Below are 24,543 nucleotides of genomic sequence, written 5' to 3'. Positions count from 1 at the left end.
GATAAGAATAAGGAGGAAAATTCATTCTGGCTTCAATTTTAGACGCTGGAAGAAAAAAAGACTTAAGGGAGTCCTTTTCACTTATATTAAAGATAGTGGTTGTTCTTTTCCCAGGTAGTAGTTAAGGTTGTGTGTGTGTTGAATGGTTTGGAATTCATCATTTTAGTACTCATCTACTGCTTCTTCTGATTTACTTCTTGTGTGAGTTTTTCAGATATCAATTTTACCCCATTTTAAGCAGCTGTATGATATATGCATGTCACATTTTTATGAACTCTTTACTGTCTAGATTTTTGTTGTTGTTTTCAGTTAGTGGTAGAAAGAGCATAAGCAATCAGAGACTTGGGTTCAGATCTTCCTATCTTTCCCTAATTGTTCTTTGACCTCACCATGCTAAACTTGTTCTTCTCATATGTAAAATGAAGGTGGTCATATCTAGTACAATATATTGTTGTGGAATAAATAATTTAGTCATGTAGTGGGCATGTAGTGGGCTCTGGAAACATGTGAGTTTTTTCCCCCTCCTCATGGATTGTTATTCTCTGTACTTGTGTAATATATTTTTATAATGTCTCCACGGCCAGAGGGAGTATTTGAGTATGTGTGTGTAGAACTGACACAACATATATGTGCAAATTCATTTTGTAATAGGCCAATGAGGTATTTTTTGATGTGTTACTTTTCAATAGAGACCACCTCACTTCATCTGTTATAGTGAATAACAGATGAGAGGTAATAATTCAAGAGGGCACCAGAAAGCTTTTTCATCATAAAATGACAGAAAGGGTTTAGCATCTTCACCACCCAACCCTTTGTTAGTTCTTTCTTCTGATCTGCCTGCTGCTTCACACCAAAAAAAGCAAATAACCCAATTGATGAATGGGCAAAGGAACTGACCAGGCACTTTACAGAAGAAGAAATACGAATGACCAACAAATATATGAAAAATTATTGAACAACTCTAGCAATTAGAGAAAAGCAAATTAAAGCTACACTGTGATTCCATGGTGATTATTAAGAGTACAAGTAACAATAAATGTTGGCAAGGATGTAGGGGAAAAGGCACACTCATACATTGCTAGTGGGACTGCAAATTTGTGCAACCACTCTGGAAAGCAGTATGGAGATTCCTCAGAAATCTTGGAATGGAACCACCATTTGACCCAGTTTTCCCACTCATTTGTATATACCCGAAGGACTTAAAATCAGCATACTAGAGTGATGCAGCAACATAAATGTTTATAGCAGCTCAATTCACTGTAGCTAAGCTATGGAACCAACCTAGGTGCCCTTCAACAGAGGAATGGATAAAGAAAATATGGTATATATACACAATGGAACTACTCAGCCACAAAGAATGATATTATACTGGTAAATGGATGGATGGAACTGGAGACTATCATGTTAAGTGAAATAAGCTAATTTCAAAAAACTAAAGGTCCAATATTCTGTATGATATGTGGATACTAACACACAATAAGTAGGGGGCAGCGAGAGTAGGTAAGAATAGAAGTCCATTGGATTAGACAAAGGGGAATGAAGGGAAGGGAGAAGGGATGGGAATAAGAAAGACAGTTGAATGAATCAGACAGAACTTTCCTATGTTCATATATAATACATGACTGGTGAAACTCTACGTAATGTGCAATTAACTACAAAAATGGGAAGTTACACTCCATGTATGTATAATATGTCAAATATACTCTATTGTCATATATATATAACAAAAACCAATAAAAATTTTTTAAAAAAGAATAGCACTGTAACTTTGTAATTCCCTTCCTATCCTTGATACCCTTGTCATAAAAAAAAAAAGAAAGAAAAAGGCACACTGTCATGTGTCACTTAACCATATTATCTATTCTGATAAACACACTGCTAAGTGATATCACGGCACTAAGGTAAGAGCCAAGGCATATTCAAGTAATTGAAACCTAAGAAGTGGCAAGAGGTGAGCCTACTAAAATAGGTTAAGTCAGATGAATAAGGGTGTTATGTACTCCCCCAAAGAGCTAGTCTGTTGTCTCCAGCAGACAATGGGAGACCACTGTAGGTTTAAGAGGATGGAGATGTGCTCAGATTTCCATTCTACTCATAAGCCTCACTCTATTGGCAATATCCAGAGTAGAAGGAAGCAATCTTGGGTAAGGAGTAACCTATCAAGAGTCATTAAAGAACATTAACTTTAGAAGTAGGCAAATTGGCCAGTAAAATATTTAAATGCTTTTACAAGTTGAACAGGATCCTATGCTAAGCTGCAATGGGAATTGTAAGGAAGGAAAGGCTCTCAAAGATGTATAGAGATCAGAAGTAAGAAGACTTAAATATCAGGTAGATGTGAGAAATGGGGGGTAACCAGGTTGAATCCAGGATCATTTTCAGATTGATGGTAATAGAGAAAAGTCAGAGCTGGAGATATACCTGCATTTCACCTATAAATAAGTAGCAGGTGATTATATGGACATGGACATGGACATGAACATGGATGGGACTACCCAGGGAAAGTACAAAGAAAAGGATATGCATAGGACATGCTTTAAGAAAAAGATGTAGCCATGGAAGTAGGTCACTGAAAAAAATGGTGGCAGTCATTGAGATGGGGAAACCCAACCCCTTTGATGATCACTCACAGAAATCTTGAAGTCATCCCTACCAACAGAGACAAAGATTACAAGCCAAATGTCCAAATACTGAATAAATGTGGGGTTTGTGACCTGAAGAATGGAAATGAGGACAATGTATGGCATGGCCTTCCAAGAACGAGCTGTTTTGTGAAAGCGTGGAGATTTTCAGAGGGAGATAAAGTATTGATGCTACATCATGACCCTATGACACAGGAATATTCAAGAGTGAACAGCCTACAGATTCCAACTAAAGGAAAGGTGAAAGGGCGACTTCGAAGCTCTCTATTATGACACTGTGGACACAAGAATGCTTGTTTACAATGAAACTTGGCTTCCAGAAGGACCAGTATAAAGGGTCTGATAACAGATAATGATCACCTGACTAAGGGAAAAGGGAGTACACAGCAACAAAGGAAGAAATATTTGTGTAAACAATAATTAGAAGGGCTCACATTTGTGGCATTCCAAAGGCTGAAGAGTTTTATAATGCACAGATGGAATTAACAAATTTCAAGGTTCCAAAAAACTCTACAAATTTATACTATGTGGTGTTCCTAAAGTGTTGATTTTTTTTTTTTTTTATGTGCTACAAGGCTTTTGTGATAAACAAGCAGCATCCCTATCATGGGACATTTGACACCATGCTATGAAAACACTGGAGGTAGACACATTAAATGCATGTAGCCCTTGTAGCACGTTAAGCTATACATACTATCATGATCCTCATTCTTCAGATGAAAAAACAAGTACCGAGGTAGAATGTCCAGAGTCACATGCATAGAAAGTGCCATAGCTGCAAGCAATCTGGCCATAGACACTGCTCTAAAGTGTAAGCCTCTGCCTCTACATAACATGGAAAAAGGGAGATTTCATATAGGAGAAAACTTTCAAATTTAAACATGTCACTGTTGAGGTAAAACTAAGGGCACTTTGTCAGCATTTCCAGGATCACACCTATTGAAGCTGGGTTGAATGTTCACTGTTTCCTGTTGTCCCTGTTTTCAGAGATGAAAATGCAAGTGACCCATGGAATAGAAATTCAGGAACCAATGATTTTTTGAAGGAAAAAGAAGGCACCAAAACCAAAGAAAAGATCAAAACCAAAGAAAAGAACTGATGGAATTACAGAATACTGGAGCCAGCTCTGCCTAACTGCCACTCACAGGCCCCTTCTGTGTCACACTCAGCCAATGAGAATATGACCCCAGGGAAACGGAACTCTGCCCGGAGAGATGCCCCACCTCCCTTCTACATCCTCTGGAATATTTCTGTCTTTGTTTTGCCCACTGGGTATGAAAATTAAAAAAACAAACAAACAAGTGTCCAATGTCATAGAAAGATACTGCGCTTTTTCCCAGTGGTTTTTCAGTTTGTTTGTTTTTTTAATGGAGACTCCAACAAGGGAACTCCTGATCCTCTTTTTTTTTTTTTAAGAGGAGAGAGAGAGAGAAAGAGAGAGAGAGAGAGAGAGAGAGAGAGAGAGAGAGAGAGAGAAATTTTTTTTTAATATTTATTATTTTTTAGTTCTCGGCAGACACAACATCTTTGTTTGTATGTGGTGCTGAGGATAGAACCTGGGCCACACGCATGCCAGGCGAGCGCGCTACCGCTTGAGCCACATCCCCAGCCCGGTTTTTCAGTTTCTTTGGAGAAGTTGTCCCATTTCTCTGTTCTTTACTTGGACATTGTGAATATTTTTCTTGCCATTCCCAAGGGAGAAACACCATTTTATCATGGGATTGGAGTTACTTTATTTTTTGATAAAGCTAAGTAGAATAAGTTTTATTTTCATCAAATTACTTAGAAAATGTCTGGTTAGATACATTGGATTGCTTTCCCAGTAGTAAGCAGACATATTTACCCATTATATATACTTAGAAGAGATAAATACAAATACTTCCAAATATATCAATATTGAAAACCTATAATAATCACATTCATTTCCTCTTCTATCACTTACATACAGTATGTCATTCTTATGTATTAAGAACATATTGTAACTATCAACCATTAATGTCATAGAAGCAGACAGGGCTGTGGAAGACAATAGAGCATTACATAAGAACTGTCTGACAACTCCCAGTTGTTTAGAGTTCAAATGATTATTTATGCATCTGATAACCTGTTTTATTTTTCTCATTCTGATAAAATTACTATTCTACTCTGTCATTCAGTGAAGAGTTTTCTTTAAATTTTAGACAATGGAAGGAAAGATAGGTAAGTTTTTTTAACAAACGAAATCCAGACATTATATAACTGAGAATGATTTAAAAAAATTACCTGGAAAGCATCATCATTTTAAGTTTAGTTATAGTAAATCCAGCTTTGTTTATTATTTCAATTATTTCTCCAGCCTTTGTTACTGCATCTGGTTTAATCAGGGCTAATGTTCTGTAAATAAACAAATAAGGAATAAATTTGAAAATAAACACAGTTTTTCAGGTTTTCTTTAAAAACACCCAAGGAGTGGTAGTTTCCTTAATAATCATCCCAGATTGGGCTGGGATTGTGGCTCAGTGGTAGAGCACTCGCCTAGCACGGGTGGGACCCGGGTTCGATCCTCAGCTCCACATAAAAATAATTATAAATTCTTCTTCTGACTCTTTATTCATATAATGGGTGATGCACAAAGAGCCCAATGTCCTCTCACCCAACGATGTATACAAATAGCAAGCACCATACTGACTTTTATGCTTCCTTCCAAGAGCATAAAACAGAGCAATGTACTCTCTGAAGTCTATGAATTAACAGAATTTTGGAGATGGACATAATCTCAATGTCACTTTACTGATGAGAAAACTAGGCCTAAAGAGGTAATACAGAAAAGTCACACAAATGATTAGTTTCATCTTCAGGACAAAACACACAGCTCAGAAGACTCCTAGGTCTGTGCTCTTTACCCACCATAAATAGTGTTACTATTATTAAATAGGTGCACCATCACCAAATCTGCAAGAATGATATTTGCAAGTATAAGATAAAAACCTGATCAGCTGCAATAACTCAATCTACATGATAAAGAATTGCTGCTACTTCCACTTCATTGTTCTGACAATATTGGCATTAATTCAAGGAATCCATACAGGAGAACAGTTTTCATAGTAAGCTATTTTTATCAACAAAAAGAACATAACATAAAGGCTGGGGATATGGCTCAGTGGTAAAGCACCTCTGGGTTCAATCCCTGGTACCAAAAAAATAAAGTCTTTGCTTTTTATTTCACCTTATTTAACTGTTATAAGCCAACCTAACCTAAAAATTGCATTAAACTCTAGAAGAATATTTCACAAACCCTAACTCTTAAAATATAAGATAATAACAGTCAATTTCTTTTTTTATTTTTTTAAATTAATTAATTAGTTTATTTTAATTAGATACATATGACAGAATGCATTTTGATTCATTGTACACAACTGCAGCACAACTTTTCATTTCTCTGGTTGCACACGATGTAGTGTTGCGCCACATGTGCAGTCATACAGGTACCTAGGGTAATGTCCATCTCATTCCACCATCTTTCCTACCCCCATGCCTCTTCTCCCCGCTTCCTCCCCTATGCACAAAGTTCTTTCACTTAAAAGTCATCAATTTCTGTGAACAAGAAGCAGCATGAATCTAAAACTGGCCTGGGGAAGTAGCTCAGTGGTGGAGCACTTGTCTAACATATGCAAGGCCCTGGTTTGATTCACAGCATCATAGATAAAAAAAAAATTAAAAAGTCTAAAACCAATAGAACCTTGCTGGAACTGAGAATTCAGTCTTCTTTGGGATGCTCCTTTTATAATAAAGTCCTTAGCCTTACCTTCAGCCTTTACTGCCCTTTGGCTGGTCTCTTCAGATGCCACCAAGGAGGCCTCAGACTTTTACCAACTCACCTAGGATTACAGGGGTGGACCTCTCCCAGCTTCATTTCTACATTTTATTTGTTTGTTTGTTTGTTTATTTATTTATTCTTGGTAACAGGGATTGAACCCAGGGGCGCTTAACTATTGAGCCACATCCCCAGCCCTTTTTATTTTTCATTTTAAGACTGGGTCTCACCAAGTTTCTTAGGGCCTCGGTAAATTGCTGAGGCCGACTTTGAACTCGTGATCCTCCTGCCTCAGTCTCCTGAGTCACTGGGATTATAGACATGCACCACCAGACCTGGCAAGCAAAGTTTAAATTTATGGTTTATTTTGTTTTCTTTGTGAGCATAAAGTGTCTGCTTCCCTCGTGAATAAAGGAAAACATCCTACATAAGGCAGCATGTGATATGGACTAAATTCATTTGTCATTTATTAATTTCAATGTTTTTTAATTCATTCATACACTATTATATATATCCCAATACTATAATGCTGCTTAAATATAGCTAAGGCTTCAGATTGGCAACAATGACAAAGTTACTCAGAGCAATCCCTATACTGAAAAACTAAAACAAAAAAGTGAGGGGCTGGGGTTGTGGCTCAGAGCACTTGCCTAGCATGTGTGAGGCCCTGGGTTCAATTCTCAGCACCACATAAAGACAAATAAATAAAATAAAAGTACTGTAACCATCTACAACTAGAAAAAAACCCTTTTTTTAAAAAGTGGGTAAGATACTTTTTAAACATTTTTTTCAAAGTAAAGATGAATTAACTAGTTAGTAAGTAATTACGAGGACAATTTTTTTAAAAAAATAGGGGTGCCAGGAAAGTGAGAATGAAAGCAGCTTTTGACTTGCCAGTATTTGTGTGACAAATTTCAACTTTAATCTATACTGCATTACTAGGAGAGGGGAATGGAATCCAATAGGTTATCCTCCCTAAAATAATTTGGGACCCATAGCTATAATATGAATATAAACCAAAAGCACATGTTCATATCACATAGGCATTTCAGAACTTAATTTCTGAACCTGGATAATGGTCAGATTGCTAATGCCTATGGGAAATAGGCAGAAGCAACACAATTCTTCTCAGGGAGAAAATTCTCTTATTTCTGTACCTCCAATATTTAATATATAGACAGTGCACACATACACAACACCCCCTGCACACAAACAGCAGCCATCATCATAAAGATAACCACACATACAGACACACACAGGAAAAGAACAATAGAGAGAGAACCAAAAGAAACAACACGAACAGAGAAACCTACAAATACTTCATGTACTGAATTTACCTATCCTCAATCAGTTAATAATTTGGAGGGAAAAGTGGAGACTAACAGAGTTCAAAATATGATAAAAAGATGATTTAAGGTACAAGGTATGTAATGTGAAGGAGGAAAAGAAGAGAAATAAGAGATTTCCAAAGGAGGTAAGGATATGGGTAAAGTTCGGTTCCCTTCTGGATGTTGGGTTAAAATACAAATAGGACAAGGAATCCCTATTATTCCAAGACTGTGATTAAGTGAATATGAAGCTTAGGAGTTCAAAAGGAGGTTTCTCAATAAAAGAGAATTAATTCAATTTTGAATTTGTTTAAGTATCTATGTGAAGTCCACATGGAAAGACACAAAAAAATTTATAATATTTGGTTTTGCAGCTGGGCTGATAATATAATCTTGGAAAGCAACATACAGTTGAAGTCATGGGTATATGTGGGAGACCAACCTTGCATGTGACCGAGTCACACTCCCTGGCTGGATGCTGAGGAGCTCAGTCGCAGAAATGTGACAGAGCTTTCCCCACCCTTCTTGGGTTCCAGGGAAGGTGTCTCATGCATGGGTGTGTCTTGCTACAGCTCCATGGGTGGAGCTACGCTCACCTGTTCCTCTGTAATATAACCCCTTATCCTGTTTGGGATAGAATGTTCCATGGAAACACCTTTTGTGTGTCCCCTTATCTTACTGTGCCCTTGGGTGTAGCCTACCTAGATGTCAGTCAACCTGCTGACAGTGGACATCAAGAAGATAGACTCAGCCCCCTGAAACCTGACGCCTTGCCTCATTTGAATAGCTTCTCCTCAATAAAAGGGGTCTGTGCATGCGTGCGTGCATGCGTGTGTGTGTGTGTGTGTGTGTGTGTGTGTGTGTGTCTCTCTCTCTCTCTCTCTCTTTTTCTGAGGACCCTTAAGGTCAGAGGAGCCAACCGTCACAGCGACCCCAAAGAAAAAGGTATTTCTGCCTCTTGTGCGGTTATTTTGTGCAACCCAGTTAGCCCAGTTTACCTGGAGTGACCCCTGAGCCTTTTAGTCAAGAACAGAAACTAGGCAGGTATACACAGAATCTCCTCAAAGGGTGCACAGAATGAGAAAAAAAGGTCCTCAGACAGAAACGTGGGGAATGCCAGCTCTATATTTTAGCACCCTCTTTTAAGAAGACGTCAGAATGACAAAGAAATAGCCAGAGAAGCAGAGGTGAAAGCAAGAGGCATGCAGTGCAACAGCAGCCAGGGGAAAGAAAGGGATGCTTTCTACATTATTCTACACTTCACTGCTCCAGTTGGGATGAGGGAAGGAAAGAGGTCCACTTTTAGCATTTATTAATTTATTAATTTCAATGTCTTTTAATTCCTTCATTATTTAATTATTTAATTCCTTCATTATTCCTATATTATATCCCAATACTATAATCCTGCTTACATATAAAATACCTGAACCCCAAGGCTAGTTCAAAGTTTAAATAGCCAAGATTTGATGACATTTTGTTTCCATAAATTTTATTCAAATATATATCTGATGACATTTGCAAATCTCCAAATATAAAAAATGTAAAAAAATGAATCAAATTCCAATACCAGATAATGTATGTTCATCCACAAGTATTCTTAAACTATGTAAGTCTTAAAAATAAAGTACTATTTCAATACCTTTAAAAGTGTTATCTATAAGGCATATTTAGGCTAAACAAATACTTGGAATTCTTGGGCTGTTAAAAAATTCAAAAGGTAATTTGGGTCAGTCACCCTGCCTTCAAGAAAAGTGCTCTTAAACCCTTGGAAAGCAAAGGTCTCATCTTAAATACAGCTTGCTATTTACCTACATTTCATTTCAGGGCAATGAATCATATCAGTACATCTCCATGAGAACAAAAGAATTCATACCATTATTTTGTTTTTGCATCATAGCAAAAACAAAATAATGGTATGAATTCAAATAATTGGGCTAATAACCTTTATCCATGTGATAAAGTTGTTTATGAAAGACAATAGAAATGTGAATCAAATGTCAGATTTCTTCAAAGGGAACTGAAAACTTGAGGATAATCTGTGAGCCAAATTTAATTATACTGAATTATTTGGATCATTGCTTCACAATTAGCTAATGGGCTCCGTGGAGAGCAACTTCACCCATCCCCCTCTCTACAGGTTTACTCCAGGAAGAAAGGTGCTAGGTATGCAGTTAGCTCATTAATTTTCCTTGATGTTTATACTAAACTGAAAATTAGACTCAATTATAATTATTATGTAGAAGATGTTTCTCTGGGACCCTGAGAGGTATACATGTTTTTCCACATGCCTACTTTTATGTCATTGAAATGAAACAATATATTTTTAAAACTCTTGGATTTGGAAATTAATTTAAACTACCCCAAAGATTGCTGTATTTGCTACCCACAGGCAGTTAGGAAAGAATCAGAAGAAAAAAGTGGTGAATCAATTTAAATCAGTAAAATATAGAATAAAAATACTTTGCTGATATTTGGAGCTTTTCATGCATATACTTCTACCATTGATCCCTATTTTTAATTACCCCAACAGTCACACCATAAATGCAAAAAAAACCTCTCCAAATAATATAAAATATAAGTCATAGAACTCAAAGCCAAGAAAGATATCCAAAGAATTAAAACTTCATTTCAAATATATTTAATTCTAGTCTCTAAAAGTTGCAACTCAGAAGCAGAAGCTGAAAATTAAACTGTCATTATGGTAACAATGAAACCAATATTCAAAAGACACACAATATCAAAAGTTCTTATTTTGTATAAAGCCAGCTTTTCAGCTATAGTTCCAAACTGTTCTATGTCTTCTAAACCAAAACTGAGGAAAATCAGAATGACAAATATAGCTTTGATAAACAAAAAGAAGACTGAAGAGATGCATGTGGAGGACACTGGACTGCTGCCTTCTGTACATCGCGTGTTTGGATAAGGGTCTGCCAACATTCCCCACCTGCGCACAACTGGGAACCTTTAAGAAAGACCTAGTGGGAGGGCTTGAGGTCAGTGGGGGCGAGACCTCAAAGACTGTAGTAGGACTGCAGGCCCTTCCTCTTCCTCTCTTTTCTTCCCAACCCTGAGGAGAATGGCCTTCTTTTCGGATTGCTCTCACGGCGATGTGCTGTGCCACCACAGGCCTAAAGCCATGAGGCCAATTGGCCAAAGGCTGAAACCTTTCCTCTTTACAGGCTGATTTATCTAAGGTATGTAGCAGGAAGCTGACCACACAAGCAACACGCTATGGGAGTGATGAAGAGAGGAAGCAGGAATGGCCGCCAGCTGGAAACATCCTCCTGACACAGCAGCTATTTTCAATAATGTGATTATTCATAATTTTTGTGGGATATATCCTATAAATAATTTAGCATTGTAGGTATCACCACAACAGTCCTTAGGGATACAACGGTGAACAAGAAAGGCAAACTAGTTTCCCTGTACCACAATGCCTGAATATGATTTCTTTCTCTCTCTCTTTTTTTTTTTTTTTCCTTTTTACAACACTCAAAGTCTTTCTTGAATTGCTCAGATATTTATTGGACATGTTATTTCTGTGAATAAAGCTCAAGAATAAACAACATTAGTGACAAACAACCTAAACAAGAACTTCCTTGTCAACTAGATCAAAGGAGGTCACAATTTAAAAACAGGAAGGAAATAGAAAAAGAATGGATAAATTTTATCTTGTTTTTTATTAATTCATTTACTTAACACAGATCAGGTGTCTGCAATGTGTAAGGAGATGTGCTAAGTGCCAAAGGAGACACAAAAATGAACTAAAACAGAATAAAGCAACTATCTTCCAGGTCCTACCCATGTTCCTCTGGTTGAATCCTGACATTCCTGATTCAGACTGACTTTGGGCTTAAATCTGGTTTCTACTGTGAGCTTCACCAAGCTACCTAAGATCACTAAGCATCAACTTCCCAGTCTACAAGTGGAGATGATGTCGTGGGGCTAAATCAGATGAATGCAAATCCTTCAAGACTGTGCCATATATAACAATTATCAGCCACTGCATGCTCCCATCACTGTCACTCCATTTCTTTAACCATGCACATTCTTCTTTTTTGGGGGAAGAGGTGGAGGTACTGGGGATTGAACTCAGGGCCACTTGACTACTGAGCCACATCCCCAGCTGTATTTTGTATTTTTTAATGTAGAGACAGGCCTCATTGAGTCGCTTAGAGCCTCACTCTTGCGGAGACTGGCTTTGAACTCTTGATCCTCAAGCCTTAGCCTCCTGAGCCACTGGGATTACAGGCATGTGCCACCGTGCCTGGCATGCACATTCCTTCTTTCTTCTTCACACCTACTGTTCCTAACTTAGATTGCTATCTTACAAAATAAACATTCACAAAAATTGAACCACCACATTATCCAGGCAGAGCCACAGGCTTCTCCCAGTATAAGATGTACAATTTCTTGCCTTCTACCCCTGCTTATGCTCCTCCATTTAGCCAGGACTCCACCCCACTTCATCTACCTGGTAAAAATTCAATCCATCTTTCATCATGGAGCCCAAACACCTCCACAAAGCCTTCCTTGCAATCCCACTACTTTACTTGCTTTGGAGTTCCCATTGAACTTTTTTTTTTTTTTTAAAGAGAGAGAAAGAATTTTTTAATATTTATTTTTTAGTTTTCAGTGGACACAACATCTTATTTTATTTTTATGTGATGCTGAGGATCAAACCCAGCGCCCCGCACATGCCAGGCGAGCGCGCTACCGCTTGAGCCACATCCCCAGCCCCACATTGAGCTTTTAACACTTAATGCTTCTCTTTCCTCCCATAAGTCATGTTTTTCCTAAAACAAGATTTTGTATATCAAAATATTCCTAATTCCAAGTGAGATGCATGTTATGAAAAATGATGGGCATATTAAAACTTTGTCTTTTTTTCCCCAGAAAATAATCACTGCCTAAGACTACGGATATCACTCTGTTATTCTAATTGAACACTAAATCACAGAATCTACTCCAAAATATTCTAAAAATGTCATAACATTTAACTGGCTCACTGAAAAATCTCCACATTGTGAAAACACAACAGGAACAGGAAATATGGTACCAAGCCTCATGCATACTATTTTGAATGAAAAAGAAGGTTATATAATAATTTTCTTACTTTTCTTTCCTACTGCCCAGTTGACGAGCTGTATATTGATCACCATAGTCAATTAATACTAGTTGTCGAGAAAAGATATTTACTTTGTTGCCTATAAATAAATCTTCTAAGCGCAGGTCATCATATTTGGTCCGCTTTAAAAACGTACGATGATTCTTCACATCATGCTAGAACCAAAAACAATAATACAACAAAATTATAATTATCAATAAAGAATGTTAACCTTATCATGAGGTAGAAATAATTCTTACTTCTAGAATATTAAAAGATAGGTTCTTGGGGGCTGGGGTTGTAGCTCAGTGGTAGAGCACTCGCCTGGCACGTGCGAGGCTAGGTTCAATACTTAGTACCACATGAAAATAAATAAAAAATAAATAAAATGAAGGTATTTAAAAAATGTTTTTTAAAAAGGTTATTTTTTGCTGCAAACATAAATCACAATTTTTTTTGAGGTGGAGGGTTCTGGGGATTGAACTCAGGGGTTCTTGACCTCTGACCCACATCCTCAGCCCTATTTTCTATTTAGAGATGGGGTCTCACTGAGTTTCTTAGCACCTCGCTTTTGGTGAGGCTAACTTTGAACTCGCAATCCTCCTGCCTCAGGCTCCCAAGTCACTGGGATTACAGACATGCACCACCATACCCAACCCAAATCCCAATTTTGTATATTATAAATTCTGTACTTCCTAATCCAACCTAGTAATAACATAAAAGTGTCTTATTACACATACATCATTCTTTTTTTTTTTAAAAGAGAGAGTGAGAGAGGAGAGAGAGAGAGAGAATTTTTAATATTTATTTTTTTAGTTCTCGGCAGACACAACATCTTTGTTGGTATGTGGTGCTGAGGATCGAACCCGGGCCGCACGCATGCCAAGCAAGCGTGCTACCACTTGAGCCACATCCCCAGCCCTCATATATCATTCTTAAACAAAGATTTGTTTATGGCCAAATTATTTCAACAAATTAGTCCTATGAAATCCCAGGGAAGACCAACATGCCCAAATTTCTATTTTCTTGCATATACATTCTTAATACCAAATAGACCTACTTCTTAAAGGGACAATGAAATGGTAAAAAAAAAAAGGGCCCTCGATCCTCTTCAATTTGACTTTTTGCAGAGATTACAACTTTTAGTGATGATAGTTGTGACCATGATACCTTTATCTATAACCACTTATCAGTTATTGCTTAATCCAAAACATGAATAATTCTACTTAAGTTTTCTGATAAAAATATTCCAATTTTTTATATGAAAAATATAGGCATGGAACACGCTGGCTCCCACAGAGCCACTTGTTACTTTTTATTTATTTTGAGACAGGATTTCACTAAGTTGCCTTGAATCTGAGATTCTCCTGGCACAGACTCTGGAGTTGCTGGGATTATAGGCTGCACCATCTCTGCATGTTAACTGTACAAAAGAATGGGATTCATGGTGATGAGCTCCTATGTACAACTTACCTTGATCAGTGTCTGCCCTCGGTCTGTCCCACTCTTCTTCTCCTTTCATCACCTCTGAGTGATCTGATCCACTTGTAAAGCATTAAATTCTTAATAATCAGATCTATCTCAGATCTTTCCTCCCTCCAGAATCATAGTACTACTGCCTAGTGGCTTTTCTGACTTGGATGCCTTGGTAAATGTGACAGATCAAAAACAAAAAAACAAAAAACAGAAGTCCTGGTGTTCTCTCCCTGGACTTGAGTGCAACCCAAACTTTCCATCTAAACAAATTTTTAAAAAAAGAAAAAAATATATATAAAGGCATGGAATGGGGGAGTATTGCCTAGCATGCATGAGGCCCTGAGGTTGATTCCCAGCAACACACACAAACAAAATACAGGCACAAAGTTATCTTCTTGTATCAGTATTATAATGAATAAAAAAAGAATTTATACACACAGAAGTATATTTTTTTAAAGCAACTATATAAAAGGTAACTCTACTCCTCTTCCTGTCTCATGTTCACCTGCTTTGCCTACATTCAAGTAAAGAAAGGTTCATTTACCATTTCAACAGATCCATCCCCTGGGTAAAACAAAAGCTCATAACGACGAAGAAGTGAAGCATTTGGATCATACCACTCTGCAATGAAAACGTATCTCTCACTATGATTCTGGAAAGAAAAACAAAAGAATTTTAGCACTGTAACATAAAACATAAGCACTTGTCATATAAAATGAAAGTGAGAATTTCCAAATATTTGCAACAAACCAATCTGCTACTATCATACTGAACTATTCTCCTTCCTAACAAAATATCATGCCCTCAGAAATATTTCCTGCTAATTTCTCACTGGATACCTTAGATATTTTAAAGATGAATTATGAACTTTCAATAGGCTTCACGACCAACCATCCAATCATCCTAAGTAAATTAACATTTTTTAGAACATGAGTTCCTAATCCAACTACTGTAACAATTCAAGTCCTTCTGAAAGCAAGCTTATACAAATTAACAGTAAACTAATATGAGAAAAAAATCGAGAGATTCAATTACAGGATGTTTTAACTTTCCTAAACTTAAGAATTTAGGAATACTAGAATACTGTTGTAATTAAAATTATAGTAAACATTGTTTCTCTCCTTGATAATTTCACAACAGTATCTTTTTATAGAAATATAAGAGAATGTGTTAGTCCAGAACCTCTGAGAAACAGAAGCCAAGACAGGCTGAACATGCATTTTATTAAAGGAAATTCCTGTGAGAGGGACAGGAAGCCTGGGGGACCTGACAGATCACAACACAAATCTGACTGGACAACAGCAAGGAAGTCTCAAGGAACTCCCTGCTGTGCAGTCTAGGAGGGTTTCAGCAAGTTCACCTGGGAGTGTTCCAGTCAGCTATCTGTTAGAGGAGTGTTCCAAGTCCCAGGGAGGGGGCAGTGCTAGTATCCTTGCTCCTCTGTGTCACTGGCTGGGAGCAGCCCCAGGGACAGATCCAAAGCTCAGAAGCAGCAGTGCACTTCAGAGCATAACCATTGGTACCTTTGGTCACTTAAGCTTCCTACAGTTGGAGGTCTAAGAGGTACAATCTGAAGGTTAATACAGAGAATAAAATTTTAAAGCAAGTCAGAGATTGGCCCCTTTTCCTTGACTATTATGAAGGATTTCCCACTGTGTATGTTAGTAAAAATAGTCCAGCTCCAAAGGTCTTTCATTACAATAAGCAAGTAGCTGCATAAGAAAGAAGGGATACGTGACTGTATGACCAATATGATTTTGCAACCTGTACACTCAGAAAAATGAGAAATTATACCCCATCTGATTCAAATGTATGATATGTCAAGATCATTGCACTGTCATGTGTAACTAATTAAAACAAATAAAAAAAATAAAATGCAGCACAAAAAAAAAAAGAAAGAAGGGAATTGAAGAGTTTTGTTGCTAATTTTGGATTTGCCATTTGATGATCTAGCTGGGTTCTTATTTTTTCTATTAGATTCACAAACTATAATGCAAATGAGCAGTTTTTAAGACACTTTTATTTTTCCCACAATCATCCAAAAAAACACATTATCCAATGCTTATTAATCAAAACAAATGTAAAATAAGACACATTATCACATTTACATATATATATATATATATATATATATATATAGTAGATGGATATATACATGTTGTGTATATGTGTATACACACACACACACACACACACACACACACACATATATATGTTGTAGATGGACACAATACCTTTATTTGTTTATTTTTATGTAGTGCTGGGGATCAAACCCAGTGCCTCATGCATGCTAGACAAGTGCTGTACCATTGAGCCACAACCTCAGCCCAAGACACATTATCACATTTTTTAATTATTTTTTTAAAATTTATGACACATTATCACATTTGCAAAAGTTTTTCTTCATGGAGTTTTTCATATTTATTCTAACAATTCAGGTTGTTTCAGTTTAGGTTTCACTATATTTTATCATTGCACTTTCCTTTTAATTAAAACTTTAAATATTTGTTGTTTATTTTTAAAATCCATAGTAAAATATTTACTCAAACACAATTTAAATCTCTCTCTAAAACAAATAAAATTATAAAATGGAAAAAATGATGATGTATTTGAAAAAACAATATAGCAAATGAAAACTTGGTAATTCCATCTCCCCAAGTAGCCTTGCCACCAAACTAGTTGATCACTGTGAGAGGGACAGGGAAGCCTGGGGGATCTGAGGGATCACAACACAAATCTGACTGAAGAAGAGCAAGGAAGTCTCAAGGAACTCCCTGCTGTGCAGTCCACAGAGGGTTTTTTCTGAGTTAGGTGGCAGAATTTTGTACAACACACTATCCAGAAAAGGTTTTAATTCAAAGAAAATAAATTAAGGAACAAAGCATCTTTATAGCAAACCAATGCTACTTTCTGAGAACAACTAGAAAAGTGGGTACTGAAGATGCTGGAGAGTTTCCAAGGCAGCCAAGGTAGGAGGCACCAAGATCCAGGAGTCAGGAAGCTCACTTCAGGGAGCCCATCTTTGTGTTGCTTTAACCCTGAGGACTCTAAGAAGCTGGCAGAGGGCTCCTGCCAGGAGGTAGAGGAGCCTGCAGAACATCTAGCAATTTCACAGGGATAAGGACACTAAACCCACATGTGGGCCTTTCAAAGCAGCCGAGATTTAAGAGCAAAGACTCTGGAGAAAAAGGGAGCATGGAATAGTGAACTCAAGCCAGCAGAGCTTTTTGTAATCTCACAGTGATGAGGAAAGAAAAGTTAAAGAGTTTAAACTAAATAAAGAGTTTAAACTAACCAAAGAGAAGACCCCTGGTAAACACTCTTAACAGTCTGTTGTGGCTCCAAGAAACTCACCCCTTAGGAGCATGGGTAAACTAGAGGTAAACTATCCCTTACAAAGTCTGAAAAAGAATTTTGTGTTCACTCAATGCTTAGCCCCTGACCACACTGAGGTACTATTTCCCCATCCCACACCCCTGTGTCTCAAAAACTTCACAACCTTTCATACCTAAAGACCAGCCTCCAGTGATAAACTACCAGACCAGACACACCCCCAAATAAGACCAAGAGGGAAAAGGAAAAAATAAATAAATAAATAAAAGAACAGGCAATAGAAAGAGTCCTATATCTATCCAACAAAGGCTTTAGAATAACAATGATAGGTGTAGAAAACACATGTCAGAATGGAGAATTTCACTAGGAAGCCAGAATCCATTTTCTAAAGAAAGTGGAAATTCTAAAAATAACTGCCAACGTATCATTCTGTAACTAGCAAAAATATCCTTCAAAAACTAAAGATGAAATAAAGTCATTTCTAGATAAAACAGAATCTAAGAAAATTCATAATCAATGTACCTACATTAAAAGAAAGTCTAAAAGAGGTTCTATTTTTTTAAAAGATGTTTTTAGTTGTTGATGAACCTTTATTTATTTATTTATATGTGGTGCTGAGAATCGAACCCAGTGCCTCACACATGCTAGGCAAGCACTCTACCACTGAGCCACAACCCCAGCCCCCCTTTAAAAGAGGTTCTGAAGGAAGAAAGAAAATGTCACCAGTTGATTACAAGAGTTGAAGAAATTAAGAATAATGGGAAAATAATTATGTGGGTAAATATAAATAAATAACGATTACACTAAATAACAATAATGTCTTATAAGGATACAAAATAAGTATAATTTGAATACATGTCAATAAGAATATAGAGGATGTGAGGCATTGACAATGTTCTTCAACTTATGAAAGCAAAGAAAGTATCTTCTAGATCAGTTGTTAACCTGTTCTCCCATCATTAAACTCCAATGCACACCAGTGAACAAGCAGTTCCCAAAAACAACAACAAATCAGGAATGTTCCCTGATACTTTTTATCCTCTCTTCTGTTAAAATATCTTTCCTTCCTCTCCTACTCCTCACACTGGAAAGTACTTTTCAGAATATTTAATGAATCAGTAATAGGAAAGTCATTCAAATTTTAAGAAATAAATGATAACCTTGATCTTGACAATAACAATAATAATTTAACAATTTTTGGAGCACCTAGTAAGTGCCAGGTTCATTATATCATTATATGATTTTGTTCTCAAACTGATAATATAGATAATATCCCAATTTTACAGACACGAATAGTCAATTCAGAAAATTTGAATAATGGATTAAGGTTACACAACAAAATTCAAACCTTAGTGCTACAGATTTTAACAAAACCCAGGCTTTGTCCCATTAAATAGTACCACATGTAGAAAATTATGTAAAAGTCACTATTAAAGAGAGTATTGATTTAAGGGCCTAAACCAAAGATGAACCATATTAATCACTCTCCCAAAAGACCAAGTTGCCAAGAAGTGGCCCCTTTGAAACTCTTTTCATTGTGGGCATTAATTGTTCTAATTTTGTCATAACATCAGGCAAAACAATATAAACAATTATTTTTTATCATAAAAGAAAAAAGTAGAGAGCAGTGGTATTCTAAAATCCTTTGAATTCTAATTATGTGGTGCAGGGAGAACTTGCAACTCTAAACAGGAGTCAAATAAATCGGATAAATAAACACCAAAAGAAAAGATAGACAATAACTATTTCCAGGAGCTTTCAAAAACTTTTAAGCTCTTGAGAATGACTTTTGGAGTTTGGACCTAGACTTTCACAACACCACCTCTCTACAAAGAAAAACCTTTGATATTATATTGAAAAAGTAGCCAATTCCTTCATCTATAACCAGACTTACTCAACAAGATTTTTAAAAATGGCCCATTGCTGAAAAGGGAAGCTGAGAATCTACTGAACTCCACTGGAAACAATTCTTTAACTTTTCATTGAGATTTTTTTAAATTTTATTTTCCTTTCTTTTTTTCTCTGTTTAATTATAACCTTAATGGTGCATGGATATCTCTACTGTTCTCTTTCACTCTTCCTTTAATTATTCTCTCCTCTCCCATAATCATCACATCCTACAACACTTCTGTTCTCTCCCTGTCCACCATTCAAAACTATAAACACTTTTGCAAACTTACTCTTTTTACGTAGGCAATAACTGATCATATCATTTCTGTTTATTGTGACATTTAATATTGTAGATGTCATAGCAGGAGCTATTTGGTTTAATACTGTTTATTGCTTGCATTGGTTGTTATTATTTGTTTCCCCCAAATGGTGAAGTACTGAAAACCTTCAGATACTGTATAAAACCACATGTTAGAAACTCTACTGCCTCAGATCCACACTATTAGATGGGTAGACACACAAAGAACATGACAAAACAAGGGAACAAATTACCCAAACAAAACCAAGATACTCCAATAAGAGAATCCATCAATACCATGGTGCAGGAAATGTCAGAGAAGGAGTTTAGAATGTATATAGTTAAGCTAACCTTCAAGGTAAAGGACAGTGTTAGGAGTCAAATCAGATAGAAAATACAGGAAGTGGAAGATCTCTTCAATAAAGAGATAAAGATAAAAAATAAAAAATTCTCAAAATGAAATAATTAATAAACCAAATTAAAAATTCAATGGAAAGCATAACCCACAGCCTAGACTACTTTGAAGACAGAGTTTTAGGTAGTGAAGACAAAATATATAATCTTGAAAATAAAGTTGTCTATGGAGAAAAGATGTTTAGAGACCATGAACAGAACAAGAAATATAAGATAACATGTAAAGACCAATTTTAAGGTTATTGGAGTAGATGAAAGCTCAGAGATATAAACCAAAGGAATGTACAATCTTTTCAATGAAATAATAGCAGAATATCTCCCAAGCATAAAGAATGAAATGGAAAATCAGATACAGAAGGTTTGCTGGACCCCAAATAAATAAAATTCCAACAAACCCACACCAAGGTACATATTATTATGAAAATGCCTAATGTATAGAATAAGGAGAGAATTTTAAGGCTGCCAGAGAAAAACTACAGGTCATATTTAGAGGGAAACAAATCCAGATCACAGCAGATTTTCAACCCAGACCCTCAAAGCTAGGAGTCTTTAGAATAATATATAACAAACTCTGAAGAAAAATGGGTGCCAGCCAAGAATACTGTACCCAGCAAAATTAAGCTTCAGAATTGATGAAATAAAAACCTTCCATGATAAACAAAATTTAAAAGAACTCACAACCAAAAAGTCTGCACTACAAAGCATACTCAATAAAATATTTCATGAAGAAATGAAAAATAAAAGTGAAAACCAGCAAAGGGAGGAAATATACTAGAAGAATAGTCAAGCAAAGGAGAAACTAATTCAAATTAAAAATCAGAAATAAAATGAGAGGGAATAAAAGCTGTTTATCAGTAATAATATTGACTATAAATGGCCCAAACTTATCAATCAAAAGATATAGAATGGCAGACTGGATTAAAAAAACAAGACCCAACAATATGCTGTTTCCAGGAGACACAACTCATAGGCTAAGACATCCACAGATTAAAAGTAAAAGAATGAGGGGAAAATATCAGTTACATAAATCTCATAAACAAGCAGGGGTTTCTATCCTCATATCAAATAAACTGGACTTCAAACCAAAGTTAATCAGAAGGAAGAAAGGACATTTCATGCTGTCTTTGGGAATTACATCAACAAAACACAACAATCATAAATATTTATGTCCCAAACAATGGAGCAATTACGTACATCAAACAATCCTTTCTCAAATTCTAGAATCAAACAGACCACAACTCGATAATACTGGGTGACTTTAATACACCTCTCTCATCATTAGATAGACTTTCCAAACAAAAACTAAAGAAAGAAAGTTTAAAATTAAAAAATTCAATAATTTAGACTTAACAGACATATATACTGAATACACTTTGTTCTCAATAGCACACAGATCCTTTTCTAAGACCATATCTTATGCCACAAAGCAACTCTTAGCAAATAGAAAAAGCAAAGATAATACCTTGAATTCTACCAAATCATAATGGAATGAAAATAGAAATCAACATAAAATAAAAAATAGAAGCTACTCTAATATCTGGAGACTTAAGTAATATGCTATTGAGTAACCAGTGGATAAAGAAGAAATCAGGAATGAAATTTTAAAAAATACTTAGAGGTAAATGAGAATAGTGATGCAACATATCAAAATCTATGGGACGCTATGAAGGCAGTACTAAGAGGAAAGTTCAGTGCATTGAACTCATTCATTAAAAGAATAAAAAGTCAATAAATGACCTGACATTGCATCTCAAAGCCCTAGAAAAAGAACAACAAATCAAAACCCAAAGTAGAAGATAGGCATTAATTAAAATCAGAACTGAAATCAATGAAATTGAAACAAACAAAAATATTCATGAAACAAAAGTTGGTTCTTTGAAAAAATAAAGTTGATAAACCCTTAGCCAAGCTAGTGAAGAGAAAAGCAGACAACTCAAATTACTAAAATTCATATGTAAAAGGAAATATCATGGCAGATACTACTAAAATACAGATGATAATCAGAAACTATTTTGAAAATTTATACTCTAGTAGAAAATCTTGAAGACATCAACACATTTGTAGAGACATATGACCTACTCAAATTCAATCAGGAGGACATAGAAAATTTAAATAGATCAATTCCAAGCAATGAAACTGAAGATTCCATCAATAACCTATCAACAAAGAAAAGCCCAGGAGCAGACAGATTCCCAGCCAAGTTCTAACAGACCTTCAAAAAAGAACTTACACAAATTTTCCTCAAATTATTCCATGAAATGGAAAGGAAAGCACCCTTCCAAACTCATTCTATGAAGCTAGTATCACCCTGATACCAAAGCCAGACAAAGATACATTAAGAAAAGGAAACTTCAGCCCAATATCTATGATGGACATAGATAAAGAAATTCTTAATAAATACTGGCAAACCGCATTCAAAAACATTAAAAAGATAGTGCACCATGAGCAACTGGAGTTCATCCCAGGGATGCAAGTTTAGTTCACCATCAATAAACATAATTCAGTCCATTAATAGACTTTAAGACAAGCATCACATGATATCTCAGTAGATGCAGGAAAATAATTTGACAAAATTCAGTATCCATTCATGCTCAAAACACTAGAAATGCCACATCATTCTAAATGGAGAGAAACTGAAGGAATTCCCTCTAAAAACTGGAATAAGACAGGGATGCCCTCTTTCACCACTTCTATTTAACATAGTCCTTGAAATTGTAGCCAGAACAATTTTTTAGACATTAAAAAAACAAATTAAAGTGATATGAATAGGAAAAGAAGAGTTTAAGCTATCATTATTTGCCAACACCATGATTCTATATTTAAAAGACCCACACAACTCCACTAGAAAGCTTCTCCTCCCCTCTCTTACAGGGTTCCAGCTTAAAGGCCACCTTTAAATTCCTAAAATATATCAAATTCTTCTTACTTAATGGGTTTTGCCTAGAATCTCTTCTTCCTTCTTTACTTTTGCCTAGTTTCTATTTTATCCTCCAGACTCAATTCAAACATCTTTCCTCAGAAACACCTATCCTGACTCACTAAGCTGAGCCAAGTTCACTGTTTTGAGCTATAATAGTAATATTGAATTCAGTCTCTGTCACCATGTCAAGAATTTTCATTTGTTTAGGTCTGTATCCTTGCCTGTAGCTTAAAATTACCTCTCCAATGAGACTGTAAGGTGCATGAGCACAAGGAGTCATGTCCACCTCTGCTTACCATGGAATTTCTAGTGCCTAGATCACAAAGTAAGTGAATGCATAAATGTGAAGACTACCCTTCAATTTCCCTATGTTTATAGCATTTCTCAGTTTTTAAAAATAGGCTTTTATTTTAGAACAATTTTAGACTTACAGTGTGTTCAATGTTACTGATCAGAACAAAGAGCTACCGTATGTGCCACACCCAGTTTTCCCTATTACAAACATCATACACTTGTAAAGTACATTTGTCACAATTAATGAATAGAATTGATACATTATTACTAACTAAAACCCATGCTATTTCCTACCTTTATATTAAATTATAGTCTTTTTATTTTAAAAATGTAACTAAAATTTCCTATCACGAGTACACCAGTGAAATTTATAAGCGTTTATACCTAGAGTCAACGATAACTTAGCTAAGTTCATTTTGAATGACTGCTTTACCCCAATTTTGATACTGCCCTCTTTGACAAGATTTTAATAGATATTCCTCCAACTGTTCATTATCCTATTTAATAGAGATATTGCCGGAAAGCTGACATAGTAATATAATAATGATAAGAACTAAATGAGTGATAATGGCTAAATCTTTTAACTTTCTCCAAAGCAATCTATTTTTAAAATTATCTTCAGTTTTTTAACCACTTAAACTACGCCATATAGAATTAATATATCCAAAAGTCTTGAATTGACTATATTATATATAGACTATATATAGACAGTGAGAAAGAGAAAAGAGAAGCTTCCTAGAACACCAGAATTACTTAATGTATGTAATATAAACATTTTTACATTATTACATACACATATATATTATTGAAAAGAATGTAAAGTCACACAAGTTATAAGATAAAATAGGTAATTTTGAAGAAACTTCAACTGTGCTGGAATCTCAGGTGAAACAGTATTTGAAGGACAACCAAGCTTTGGAAGAACTGAATCCCACTATGCCTCTCCTTACCACTTTTTGAAGGGAAGACTCGGCTCTATAATGAATCAAAATAAACTAATAGTCTTTCCTATGTGCATGTACTTTTAAAAAAAGAAAGAACAGGGGCA

General features: G+C 35.8%; 1 protein-coding gene across 8 annotated transcripts in view; it reads right to left on the bottom strand.

The window, feature by feature from the left end:
* The window catches only part of NME7 (NME/NM23 family member 7), a 169,463-nt gene that overhangs the window by 119,577 nt on the left and 25,343 nt on the right, over window positions 1-24,543 (bottom strand). For 6 of the 8 annotated variants that reach the window (XR_014022830.1, XM_081300559.1, XM_081300558.1 and 3 more), the window contains exons 2-4: window positions 14,891-14,998; window positions 12,880-13,046; window positions 4,905-5,015 (exon numbers count right to left, since the gene is read on the bottom strand). Coding sequence is in view for 7 of the 8 variants with exons in the window: in XM_081300559.1 (XP_081156685.1) it covers window positions 4,905-5,015; window positions 12,880-13,046; window positions 14,891-14,998 (386 nt within the window). In the remaining variant the exon portion in view is untranslated. The remainder of the gene's footprint in view (window positions 1-4,904; window positions 5,016-12,879; window positions 13,047-14,890; window positions 14,999-24,543) is intronic. The other 2 variants (XM_081300560.1, XM_081300562.1) reach the window with 1 other exon arrangement.

The sequence above is a fragment of the Spermophilus citellus genome (genome assembly GCF_964194105.1).
Source record: "Spermophilus citellus genome assembly, chromosome: 6".
Classification (NCBI taxonomy): domain Eukaryota; kingdom Metazoa; phylum Chordata; class Mammalia; order Rodentia; family Sciuridae; genus Spermophilus; species Spermophilus citellus.
Note: the sequence above shows the minus strand (reverse complement) of the source record. Positions and strands in the feature narration are given on the sequence as shown.